Source organism: Gekko japonicus, unplaced genomic scaffold (assembly GCF_001447785.1).
Source record: "Gekko japonicus isolate JY-2015 unplaced genomic scaffold, Gekko_japonicus_V1.1 scaffold302, whole genome shotgun sequence".
In the NCBI taxonomy this organism is placed as follows: domain Eukaryota; kingdom Metazoa; phylum Chordata; class Lepidosauria; order Squamata; family Gekkonidae; genus Gekko; species Gekko japonicus.
In genome coordinates this window covers 660,371-674,067 of record NW_015170283.1, presented here as the reverse complement: position 1 = coordinate 674,067, position 13,697 = coordinate 660,371, and the positions used below count along the sequence as shown (strand labels likewise).

The 13,697-nt window shown below is 45.9% G+C and overlaps 1 protein-coding gene across 1 annotated transcript in view; it reads right to left on the bottom strand.

Moving 5' to 3' along the window:
* Window positions 1-13,478, bottom strand: part of IRS1 (insulin receptor substrate 1) — a 77,656-nt gene extending 64,178 nt beyond the window's left edge. The window contains exon 1 of the mRNA XM_015417840.1: window positions 9,477-13,478. Within this exon, the coding sequence (XP_015273326.1) occupies window positions 9,495-13,073 (3,579 nt within the window). The 5' untranslated portion in view covers window positions 13,074-13,478 and the 3' untranslated portion in view covers window positions 9,477-9,494. The remainder of the gene's footprint in view (window positions 1-9,476) is intronic.
* Window positions 13,479-13,697: the final 219 nt, after the last annotated feature.

Sequence of the window (13,697 nt, the reverse complement as noted above, 5' to 3'; positions counted from 1 at the left end):
AGTGTAAACTCATTTAAATACCTTTTAACTATTTCAACCTGGCATTGGTTAAAATCTGTCATATTAATATGTGAATTAATGATGTTTATTCAACTCAGGTTTCCCAACAGAACTTGTATTGCATATTCTTTGCACAACTGAATGTCACAGCATTGCTTATAATCCATATTTTATTCAAAAGGATTGATCACATACTGAGTTAAGCAAAGGTGTACCTGATAATGGTAAATAGTCAAGAGACCAGGATTTCAACTTTGGCAAACTGGGAATGCAGCTGCATTTGTAAAATACTGTATTTCACTATATTCCATAAAAGACACTACAAAAATGATTGAAACTAGTAATTGTTTTACAAGGCATTCCTTATCAAGATTTCCCATTTAAACAAACTTTTCAGCGGACTCTTTAATTTTTTGGTTTGTCTTCTAAAAATCATATACAAATTGAACACTCAAAATGCCAGAGAAATCCAATAATTCATTTTTTACATTTTTCAACAAATGTATCTTGCTGCCACTTGTTCTTGGGGAAGAGAATAAGATTTAGCAATAGTTTGAACAAATGAAAATGTAATATGCCCTAAACCAAAAGAGGGATCAATGTTCAAACAGACTCACACTTCAATACAAGAACATTACTGTGGATTATATTTGCAAGAAGTACACACAGTAGCCAATAAAATCAGTTCCAAACAATAAAAACATATAAAATCACTATAAAAAAGAAAGAACAGATCCAAATGCAGAATGCAATGAGATGTGAAGTCCTAGGGAAAAAATTGAAGAATTTGGGGAACCCTCTATACACATTTTTCTCTCCCCCCCCCATTCATATATCTAAATACAATGTAGTAAATAATCTCTTAATGCCATTATCAAGGTTACCTCTAAGCTGCGGAGTCCTGTGAGCAAAAATCCTACTTTGTGAGCGACCGGCATTAAAGTGGTGAGCCAGCGATTTGGCTGCTGCAGAAATTAGTTTGCTCTGGAGCCATCCTTCCTGAGCTAAGGCAAAAAGCTGTGAGCCGGAGGCTGAAAAACTGTGAGCCAGATCACCCTAACTCAACTTAGAGGGAACACTGGCCATTATATCTTTCCGTCTTCAAGGGCATGGCTAAACAAAACTGTTTTGACTTCCTAGGTAACAATGCAATCCTAGGCAGAATTACACACTTTTAAAGAAGGGTGTAACTCTGTTTAGAATTGCACTGTTGGTGAACTTCTGATGACAGGAGGCACCTGGAACACAGGGCAAACTCCTGTGAGACTAGACAATCCTTTAGTAGCCATTGCGAGTCTTTTTTTAATTCGAAGTAGTATGAAATTATGAACACATAATAAATTCAGATATCTAGGGCCCAGACAGTTCACAGCATTAAAAGGCAGTACCAGCACTTTGAACTGTGTCCAAAAACTAACTACTGGAGCTAAAGCCTTCCTTCCCCACAGACATGGAACAGCAACTGCCCCAACCAAATCTGACAAAAAGGACTCCTGATCATGGACACAACTTGAGCATCCAGGAGAGCAGAGCTAGATCCAACATGAGGATATGCATTCACAACCACTGTCTCAGGCTGTAAGTAAACAAGGCCTTATTTTTCTTTTTAATTTTTCAAGCAACAGTACCTGAAGGGAAGGATGCCCTGCTCGCACTGGGGGCTTGGCGTTCCCAGTGAACACAAGTGTAAGAAAACCAGCCTAGCCATAATAAAAGCCTGAGGAGCTATTCATTTTTGGTTAATTTAACCTCATCCATTTTGGGATAGTTCCAGCAAATTATTCCATGCTGAATTTTCCAAATGAACATCTTTTAAATTCTAGCAACTTGGTATCTTGCAACTTTGAATACTCAAAAACCAGTCCAAGATCTTGCTCAGCTAATTTGCCAAATCACACACTGCTGGAAGCAATACATGCAAGTTTTTTAAAAAAACACATCTGGTTTTTTAAAAGTTATTCTTCCATAATTACAAGGCAATGTAATGATTGATGGTAAAAGGTATGGTAATACAGAATTCTGCTGGATTGAGAGAAGCATTCAATTTGACATGCAGCTATTCATCAAGTTGCCTAGCTCTCAGTTTAGTAGCCAGCTAGAAAAGGAGAGAGAGGGAATATGATGGCTGGTTACTAACAATGTTCCCTCTAAGCTGTGGAGTCTTATGGGCAAAGATTCTACTTTGTGAGCAGCTGGCATTAAAGTTGTGAGTAAGCAGTTTGGTTGCTGCATAAATCAGTTTGCTCTGGAGCCCTCCTTCCCGAGCTGAGACAAAAATGTGTGAGCCGGAGGCTAAAAACCTGTGAGCTAGCTCACACTAACTCAGCTTAGAGGAAACACTGGTTACTAATGCAGTTATTTCAGTCTTTTTAGGTGAACAGAAGTCACAAATATTTAGCATATCATAAGGAAGCAGTAGCCTAGGTCTTTTCTTCGAGCTTTAAAGTATCCATGCATGAACAGTTGCACCAGAAAGTCAATGGAGAGACATATTTGAATGTTCATCCCAAAGAAAGTTATTCAGTGCAGACAAACCATCATTCAGTGTATCAGATTTATCCCATGTATTTCCTGATCCAGCAAGAGCACTCTGAATCCTTAGAGGGCTCTGGGTGCTAATGATGAAGAAAAATGCTTTTGCATTAAGTTTAACATTAAAGACTACAAACATATGCAGTGCAGTCCTGCATGTGTGTACTCAGAAGTAATTTGCAATGCATTAAATAGGGCTTGTTCCCAAGTAAGTCTGAAAAGGACTTCCGCCTTAAGCACACAGTTACAGTGCAGTCTTTACCAGAATTACACCCCCTAAGTCCACTGGAGTCAATAGGCATAAAATGGATATTTAGGACTGCACTGTAAATTAGGCATGGGATTAATTAAGGAAAACACAAACAAGTGCACACTGTTTGGACTTTCATACTATTGCAATGCATAAAACTTGAGTATGTTACAGATCTTCTAGTTACTGCTGCCCAGAACTACAAACACTTCACTATCTTTCATCCTCAGCAGCACTGCAGTCTCTTGATTATATGTAGATCACAGTCTCAGTTGTTGTTGTTTTCTTTAATATACTACCACACCTTAACCATGAAAGATTTTAACTGCGAGTTACTTAACCTGGATTCAGACGGAAAACTATGAGCCATTTTACACACATGCTACAATCAGCACATGCCTCAATCGTATGCAGCAAGGTGCCTAAAGCTGCATAGACATATATAGAAAAGCCTGTGAGTTCATCTTCACATATGCCATGCATGCACAAAGACAGACAGAGCAGCTAACAGCACCTCCAGAGACAGCTCATACAAGCACACACCCCAGCAATACTACCATGTCACGCAACGTGAGCAGAGCTTGCTGCTGGAAGCGTGTAGAGCTATGTGAAGCCCAGATATGTCTAGGACCAGTCTTGGAAGCAAGCTCAGCCCATTCAGCCCAGAGGTTTCATGTAAAAATGCATACACAGCCAATCAAAGCTGATTCAGCCATGTTAAAAAGGACGTGTAGGCAGGGAGGAATAAAGCAGCCGGGGCATGCGAACTCCCCCGATTTGCGCCCCCATCAGAATCTTCCAACCGGCCTGGGCTTGTACAAATAAAGAGTGTAAAATGTTCAACAGATATAAAGGAATACTGTTGTCTGTTTGCTAATGCTTCAGGTATAAACAGAGAATGCAACTCACAAAATACTACAGTAAATAAATTATTATCCACCAAGAGAACATAACAGCCTTATAGCAGTCATTCTCAGAGGGAGAACTGGAGTGTCTCCAGCATAGCATGGGTTCACCAGTTTCCCAGAAGTTGACATTGTGGCTAAACTGTTTATTTCCAGGTCAGTGTTTGGATCAACAAATACTGAATGAACTGGCAAGATTTCGTAGTCAAAACTGTGGCTGGGGTTTATTTTATTAGTTCTCTGACTTCAAAAAAGTTCATGCATTCATGAGTATAGAAATGAATCTGTTGGAGGGAAAGCAGAATAAGGTCTGCTGGCCCTGCACCCTGATCTCCATGTGTTCACTCAACCCTTTGAATAGATCCTGCAAGTAAGAGGAGATGCTTCAAAAGGCAAGACAAGGATCATTGGAAGCAATTATTCTCCACCATTCATATATTGGGTTGGATCCAAAGAGTTCTTCAACAAGCAGAAGATCACTTCCAGTCACGCAAGGGGTGAAGCAGTTTTACTGATTCCCCATATTTACTTCATGCTGTTACTCAAAATCCCCTGTCTCACAGGGGCAGTATTTCAGATCTTAATGGACAGCACCAGGAAATGTGAGATAAGATCTGTCCTGCTAGCAGAGTTCCACTCACGATGCTTTAGATTGAACCTATTCATTCTTTTAGGTCAACACAGACATTGTTTTCGGGTATCACAAAAGCTAAATTCTCATCCTTTGCCTCAACAGGTGATAAATTAAAACCTTGCTTTCACATGTACTTATGTAGCACAAGATAGTGTCATGTTTGCCAAAGTTCAGATACTGAATTTGTCCATCTCTGTGAAAATCAATTAATGAATGTGTGTACTTTCTGGATTATACAGAAATGGGTTTTTTTGTGATGTGCAAGTACTTTAAAATGCCTCTTATGCCATGTTCGCAACAGTTTTACAAACACACTCTATGTTCTTAATGCCCTTTCTATCTGACACTGTTCATAAAAAGGTAAAGGTAAAGGTTCCCTTGCTCGAAAGCCAGTCGAATCCGACTCTAGGGTTGCGGTGCTCATCTCCGTTTCAAAGCCGAAGAGCCAGCGCTGTCCAAAGACGTTTCCGTGGTCATGTGGCCAGCATGACATACAGAGAGGCAAACTACATGGTTAAGTCTCTTCACTTTTTTACACTAATTTGCATGTTCCCCGCAGCCGCACAGCTTCTCCCCCCCCCAAAAAAAGGAGAACCCAAATGGGTTTGGAATGGCACAGCAGAGGGAGAAAGGGCTCCTGCCCCCCTCCCCCAAGTAGTGTTCTCACACAAAAACCACATGGGGGAGGAGTTATTTCACCAATTTCACTGCTCCACATGAAATAGCAAAATGACTCCCCCTCAACATGTTTTTGTGAGAGAAAACTGGGAGGGGGGGCTAAACCTGTGAAAGGGAAAAATACAGGCCATCATCTTTTGCATATCTTTATTTCACTTCCAAAACTGATAGCGAAAAGGGATGCTTTCAATTAGTAAAGCTGCATGTTGCAAAGATTCAGGTGGGTAGCCTTGTGGGTCTGAAGCAATACAACAAAGTTTAAGTCCAGTGGCACCTTTAAGACCAACAAAGTTTAACTCTGGGTATAAGCTTTCTTGTGCATGCACACTTTTTCAGATTTATCTGAAGAAGTGCACATGCACACAGAAGCTTATACCCAGAATAAAGCTTTGTTGGTCTTAAAGATGCCACTGGACTCAAACTTTAGTCTACTGCGAAGAATCTGAAAGCAGAACCATAAAACAACTGTGGTACAGTCACTGACCAAGATCTTCCACAGAGGAAAGCCAGAGTGTTATCTAGCCCTTTTGTTAAAGTATATGTGAACAACAATACAAGTAATGCATAGTCTCCACACGAAACCTAGCAGAAGTACCAAATGCAGTTTGCTTCTGTTGTGAACACAGCTGTAGTGTCATCTTCTAAGTTCTACCTAAATAAAGGTGCAGGGCTCCAAAGCTTCCACACAGTTAACCATCTAAACTCTCCCATTTTTGCTTGTGACAATGGAGTTACCTTAGTAAGAACTGCACTCCCAGCCCAAACAGTACTGTCAATTCAAACAGTGTTGTTTTTCTGTGCCTGTAACAAACTAAACAAAAAAGCAGCAGGTCTAAAATGTCCAGAAGGAGGTCTCCTGAACACATAACTGGACTCATGCCTCCAACAGAGCATACATAATGTTTAGTGCCAGTATCTACTGGTTTCCATGCACGCACACAAAGCATGGCAGCAAAATAACTCTCTCAAAAAGCAGTAAGAGAGCAACATAAGAGGATTAGGAAACAAAAGTCCTCTTTACTTTAAGACGTCTTAAGAATTATATTTTTCAGTCTATGGAAACTGAGTAGGATCGCAAAATGAGTAACTAACTACTACTGAAAAAACGCCGATACTATCTCTGGTAAAGGAAAAGAAACATGACAACCTGGATATTACAAGGCCTTTGTGGGAAAGGGCAGAACTAAAACCAATAATATCTTTTTGCTTTTCTATCACCTCGTTATACTGGCAACTTGCATTAACTTACTGTACTGATAAGGACACATACTATGCAAATGTGTACGGAATGTAAAACAATGGCTTACTGCTTGGAAGGTTAATAAATTGCAAATAATAAGGTTACTGCAAAAGAATAATGGCTGCTGCATAAAATACAATGGGACTGTGGAGGCTGCATATTCACAGGCCCCTTTAGATCGTCATAGTTTCTGAAAATCTCAGATGGATTCTGTTTTGTGAACAAATTAACCTTGTCTGCACACTTTTTAAAAATTCCACTTAATACTACACCCTCTTTGAGTAAATGAACTGTCCTGAATGCAGACATGCCAGCAGCAAAACAGGTTAAGGCAGGGCATGAATGGGATTTCTTCTGCACACAAATGAACTGAGATCCTATAAATAAAAACGTTGGTTGGTTTGTTTTTTTTAATGACTCCTGGCTCTCTAAGACCAGCTTCACAAAACTTGGGACGTTCTCTCATATTGCCTTCAAAATCTGACAGCAGAGGACGGTGGGGCTAAGAGGCTCAAGGGAGGGAAGTGACTTCATCCCACAGTGGGAAGGAAATGAGCACTAAGATTTAACTCCCCATCTTCTCCCCAAAATGTAGAAAAGTGTTTTTAAAAAATCTTGGTTCCATTAGCTAGATACTAGAAGGGGGGGGGGGGGAATAGACATTCTGTGTAGCAAAGCTGTACTATCTGCTTTAAATGGTCTCTTGCGCAGTCTTCTTAAAATGCAAGAACCATAATCACTACTTCACTGGATGCCTCTTGGAAATGCATGGCCAACCAATGCAACAACAATTCCAGACAAGATATCGAGTACTAGGGCAACATTTCAGACTTAGTATTCTCCATACAGCAGCCATCTTCACAATCACTGGTTCTGCAGTGGTTATTGCTCTCCAGCTCTGATGATGGCACAATAAACAAGAGAGGCAAAAGGACAGTAGAAGACTGTAAAAAGCTTTTACTGTTTATGCATACTGCCATGACAAGAAATTATAGCATTCTTACAACTGGCCACTAGGCTACGGGACAGTATATCTGATCAGGAAACACAACAACATGAGAGAAGCAAGCTGGAATCTAGAGAACGGTGTAATGAAGATTGTTTTGACTGTATTTTCAACAGACGGCAAAAGAATGCAGCAGCATGCAACTATTGTAGTTACACACAAGGTATTGTGGCTGCAACAAACGTGACTCTAAGGACTGCCTCCATGACAATCATTATTTTCATTCAGGGAGCCACCTTGAAACAGCCCCACACTCTCCATTATTTGCCCTTGCTTTCTTGAAGGTGCTTTAAGTGTGTTTTTTAAAACTAAAATCTACTTATGATTGTATTCTGGATACTTAAAGTTTTCAATTTCACAGAAAAAATGTCTCTAGGCTTTTATAAGAACCTTTACTGCTCAAATCAGAGTTAGTACTTGCACCCCACAAACAAGCAATTAAAACACATCACAGACCAGAAGAAGTGTTTGTTATGACATTTAACATAAAAAAGGTCCTGCCGAATTTGCCTCCATCTGTGCCAATATAAACATTTCCTCTTTCTCTCCAATGATTACAGTGGATCAAAGATAAGGGGTGATGGGAAGAGGTCAGCTTAGATCATGAGGTCTGTGATAATACAAAGCTTAGAGCAGAGTCATGGCTGTGCAGAACATCAACATTTTGACAAGCATAATTGGTGGAAGAAACACTTTCTAAAAGCAGCAGCTATATTCACACCACTAGTATACACACTTTGGAAAATGCACAGTGGTGAGAAAATGCCCCTTGATTATGTTAGGCCTCCTTGTACAAATTCACTAGACCATACACAAGGCTAAGTCACCGTCTTCTCCACCCCACATCATCAAGATCCTAGGGCAACAAGCTGATGGACATTTTGCTTAAATTTAACAAATTCATGAACTTTCTTTTGCTTGATTCTATACAACTGGGGATGGGAGACTTCCTTGATAGATATATTTAGCATTAAGCAGATTCACACACATACCAGTCAGTATGGACTTTGTTTCCTGTTCACTATGCTTTGCAAACATTATCCAATTAATCCCCATAGCAATCCTTTGAGAGAAGTATTCCTACACTTATTTTACACACAGCAAAATTCGCCCAGGGCCACAGAACTTGTCACTGGCTCATTCAGGATTAGACTGCAGAGGTTTCCAATTCCTGCTCCTATGCGCTATGTAAGACCACACCTCTTTCTCATATACACACAAGCTTGTGCAAGCACAGAATGAGAAAGACAGAGAGCAAGGAGGAGACAGGAGATTTTTTTTTCTCTTTAAGTTATGATTTTCTAAAGGTGAAACAAGTAGGGCAGTAGAGCATCCAAAAGGACACTCCTCTAGAGGTTCAGCCAAAAGTAGATTAGATAAAAACACCAGCAATAATAATTAATAATAATAATGCTGCACAGTGTTGATGTTCTTACAGCTTCACATCTAAGAAATGAAAAGCTTTAGAGAAGCGCCACTTTTTCATATTTTGTTTCTGAAACAGCAGTTACGTTACAAAAACAAATGGAAACCCAGAAGACCCATTCAACTGTTTTGCACTTTTTTCCCTTTTGTCCACAAATTTCATACATTTTCTTACTCAAAGTTCAAATCAAATGCTGGTCAAAGAAACAGTACAACAGCAACAACATGAAGCAAAACTCAAGAGATCTTTTTCTTCACAATTAATTAGCTTTAGGCTATTACTGTCTGAGATTTCTTATCACTTTTTGTCAAGTATTAATGATGACTTCATTCCTCCCCCACCCACAACCGTTTAGTAAGATTCTCTTTTCTTACACAATGCTTACATTGCATCCATAAACTGGCAATTACTGACCCAAACCTATCAGGAATTGGATCTGTTCACCCCTTGTAAAATGCAGTATCACCCTAAACATAACCTGTCAATACACTAACACTCTTATCAGTAAATGGATAATGATGGGCAAGGGAGGGAATGAGAAGGGGGATAAATGGAACGTGGTAATACAAGTGGGTAACAGAAAGAACCAGTTACATAACATTGTGTCAGTTGGGATGGGTTATCTAATCATACCCAAACCGAGTGCATGTCTTGTAAGTGCTTACAGGGAAACCCATCTGAGGCACGTTTTGTAATTACCCAAAGCACTGCTTTGTCGCCCCTTCAGCACATGCATCTGAGCCCTGCACCTCACGTCCCCACTCCAACCCCCCAGGAAGCATTCATTCGCTTGCAGAATACTCACCTTGTCTCTGGCTCCTGCTCAGCTACTGTCCTCCCGCTTGTGGAAGCTGATGCTGGCATATGCACTTAATTCATCACTCAAGTGGCTACTCCCACAAGGCTGATTAGGAGATTTAGGTGGCTGATGCTGCTGCGTCGTCTGCTTGCCCCCTAGCAGAGAAGTGCTCTCCTGAGGGTGGGGGTGGTGATGCTGGCGCTGATTAAAATCCTTCACTAAGTCCAAGTCGATGTAATTGAGCCCATTCTCGACGCCGCCTCCTCCAGTCCCACCCGCAGCCGGCTCACTCCTGATGGCCGTGCCAAGGCCGAAGGAGGCCCCCAGGTCCCCGGGCTTGAGCCAGACGTTTTCAAAGGAGGCTGAGCTGTGGCGTTTTGCCTCGTCAGGACCTCCTCCTGGTCCGTGGGGCAGGGCTGAGGCACCAAGGCCACCACTAGGGGTGGTAGAGGAAGCAAATGTCTCCGAACTGTGACGCCGCCGACCTCCCTGCGGGTCAGCGCGGATCACTTTGGCACTCTGGCTGCTGCGGCTGGGGCTGACGTGGGAGAAGGTGCTGCTCATCCCTAGGCCCCCCACCATGGATGAGGAGCAGGGGTGGGGCAAGGCTGCGGCCAGCTCACCTGGTTGAGTCTGGGGACGTGGGGAAGGTAGCCCCACAGCAGGTGGGCTTTTCTCTGGCCTACCACGGCCCATCCTCATATCGGCATAGCTGAGCAAAAGGGCCGGAGGGGAAGGTGAGGGGGTATGGGCACACACTATATACTGCCCCCCACTGCCCACCTGCATGCTCATGTAGTCTCGGCCACCAGTGGGAACTGCCCCGCCCCGACCTGACTGCCCGGATGCCAAGCTGGAGGGGCAGGCAGCTCCCCAATCCATATTCATATACTCCTCTGAACTGGATCCAGCATCTCCATGGGATGACAGTGATGGAAAGGCCGGCTGCTTGAATTCAATGTTCACATACTCACCAGGGCTTTTGGGCTCCGGGAGCTGCTCCCGAGCACGAGGCAACGTGCTGGCCTTAGGGCCGTCCAAAGACAGACGGGTGGGTCTGGCCAGGCGGCTCTTGGTCCGCACAGCCATGTCCGCAGTACAAGAAGCAGCAGGCTGCAAAGGCTGTGTTTGGGGAGGAACAGAAAACCCACCACCCTCCTGACCTGCAGGGCCACCAAGGCTATCGCTACTAGTGGAAGAGGAAGAGTCCTCAGCAGCAGCAGCATACAGTAAGCGGCCGGAGCTGAGAGACATGCGCATCTGGGTGCCGCCCTCTTCGCCTGTCCTGCGCTGCACATGTTTGAAGGAGCGTGGGAGAGAGAAATAAGAGTAGATGGGTTTGTGGTGGGACTGAGCGGGGCCTTGCATGGATGGTTCTTCTGGGCCTGGAGGTCCTGAGCTGGTGAAGTAGCAATCTGGAGGAGTGCTGGTAGCAGACCCACTGGCTGGAGACATATTGATGTAATCGCTGCCCCCACTTGGCAACTTTCCCTCATTACTCTCCATGGATAACTTGGGATGGTGTCGTGTCCCATTCATCCATAGCTTGCTGTAGCCAGTGGGACCACTGTCCGGAGAACAACTCCCACTTGGAGACATCATCATGTAGCCATTGGAGTCCACCATGGCCTGTACATGACGGCCACCTCTCCCAGGGTTGATGATCTGCTGTGGGGCAGATACACTCTTGGGGCTCATGGGCATATAATCACCACCTTTGGGAGCAGTACCACCATTAGGGACAGGGGCCACCCCCGGCAACATGGGCATGTAGCCATCATCAGTGTGTGGGGTAGAACTGGTCTGGTGGTGGCTGCCCTCCACGTGGTGCATCTCTAGACACTCCTCAGGGTAAGAATGAGTTGGCACAAAGGCAGAATGTCGGTAGGAGGAGAGCCGACTGCCACCACCGCAGGAATACGAGGGGAGCATCTCAGTATATTCCTCAATGGAGGCCACCGAGGACTGTGAGGGTGTCTTCTGGTGGGAGATGGTTGGGGAAGTACCAGCTGAATGAGTCCGTTTCCTGAAGCCTTTATCCAGATCACCTGCATCCTCGCTACCAAGCCGGGGGCAGCATGGGACACCAGGATAGCGAGTCTGCTGCTGAGGATGGCAGGTGCGGGGGGTGAAATGACCATTAGGGGCTGTGACATTGCAGCAGGATGAAGTAGCCTTACCCCCCATACAAATATAGTTGCTAAGCTCCTCCTCCCCCCGGGCAGGTGGGGTATGTCCCAGGGAGTCTGGGGTAACACTGCGGAAAGAGCTCCGGAAGTCACAGGGGCTGGATCCGTACTCATCAGAGGAGATGAAGCCCCCGTCACTGGGGGAACCAGAAACTGAAGCACTGGACCTACGTGGAAAGAGGCAGTCAGACGTTGAGCCGTGGCCACTGGTACTGCTGGATGACAGGCTGACTGGACTCGTGGCAGAAGGGGAGCAACGTGAAGTAGGCATTGGGATGGAGCGGCTGTGGTTGAGAGGAGGATGAAGCCTGGAGTTTCCACGGTGCCTATGTGAGTGGGTCCGGTTGGCACTTGGACTCACGGGGCTTCCATCCACTGAAGCTGGCCTGGACATGGTACCTTCTCCATCACTAGAGGCTCTGACACGGAAAGAATTGGGCTTGCCCGTCCCTCCTCCACCTCCCACACCACTGCCAGCAGGAGAGGTGGCAGTCACGCTCTCAGTCCTGGACCTACGGCTGAGCCCCACCTGGCTGGGCGGGGGGTTGTTGACATGATGCCTGCTGCGGAGAGGCACAGAAATGGGGTTGGAGCAATTGGAGGAAGACTGGCTTTTGCTACGGGGCCGGAACTCCTCGCTCATAGCCCGCATAGCCTCCAAGATGGTCTCGTGCATGTTCTGTGCTACCACTGAATCATCTACCTGCATCCAGAACTCACCTGGTCCAGTGACTGCAGAGCGCCCCACCTCAATGAAGAAAAAGTTCTCTGAGTGGCCACAGCGCCGTATGTTGAGCAGCTGCAGCACCACCGCGGCAGCGTCAGAGTTCAGCTTCACAAAACTGATGGTCTTGTTGGTTAGGCACAGGCGGTAGATACCAATCAAATTCTTGGTCTGGCCCAGACCTTTCGGTTTCAAAATCACCTGCCAAACTTCTTTGAAGGCCGGGCCAGGGGCCATCTCCCCGTAGCTCTCCTCCCCCGCCTCTCCCACCCCGACACTCCCCCCTCCAACCGCAACGTCCCCATGGTGGTGGTGGTGCTGGTAGTGATGGCTCTTGGCCCGGTTGTGCAGTTGCAGCAGCGCCTGGTACCAACTCTCCTGGTCGGGCTCGCTGTCGGCAGCGATGGCAAAGTGCTCGTCCTTGGTGTAGAGAGCCACCAGATGCTTATTTTTGGAGTCCGCCCTTTTGTTGATGTTGAAGCAGCTCTCCAGCGGGATCGAGCGCTTGGGGGCCCCGGACTTGTGCCTCCATTTCTTCTCGTTCTCGTAGTACTCCAGACGGGCGGGTCCCGACTCGCTGGCCGCCCTGAGCACGAAGAAGCGCTTGTGCATGCTCTTGGGTTTGCGCAAGTAGCCAACCTTCCTGACATCGGAGAAGAAGCTCTCGTTGGCCTCCGTGGGGCTGGCCATGGTGGCAGGAGAGCGGGGCAGGGGCGGCCGCCGCTATCGCAACGGGCGGCTGCCGACCCGGTAGAACGAGGCAGGGGGCGAGGAGGGAGGAGGAGGAAGAAGAAGGGCGCCCGCAGCGGCCCCCAAGACAAGTCATGCGGCAGCCACCCCAGCGGCAGAGAAGGTCCCGAATCCCGGCGTCCTAAAAGGGGACGGGAGGAGGGAAGGGAAGCGTGGCAAGCGGGGAAACAGCTGTTCCGCGGCAGAGCCTCCCTCCGGCTCCAGAAGTCGAGGGACTCCGCGCGGCTCCTCTATTCCCCAAGAAGCCTTCGCGGGAGAAGCGTGTCTTTCCCAAGTCCAGTCCCGATTAAGCCCCCGGAAAGCCTCGTCCCGAGCGCGGCCGCCGGGCGAGGGGAGAAGCGCATCGTCTCCTGGGTACCCTCCGCAAGGAGCAATTTCAGTCAGACGCCGATTAAATATCCTCTCGGGGAGGGAGGGAGGGAAGCGCGGGGAAGGGAGGGCTGCTTTTGCAGAAGTCTCGTGGAAAGCAAGGCAACCTCCCCCCCCTTCCCCCCAAAATAACAACAACACCACCACGCAAGCCACCTCGTTTCTTCTCCCCGCCAAAATGTCTGTTAAAAAATC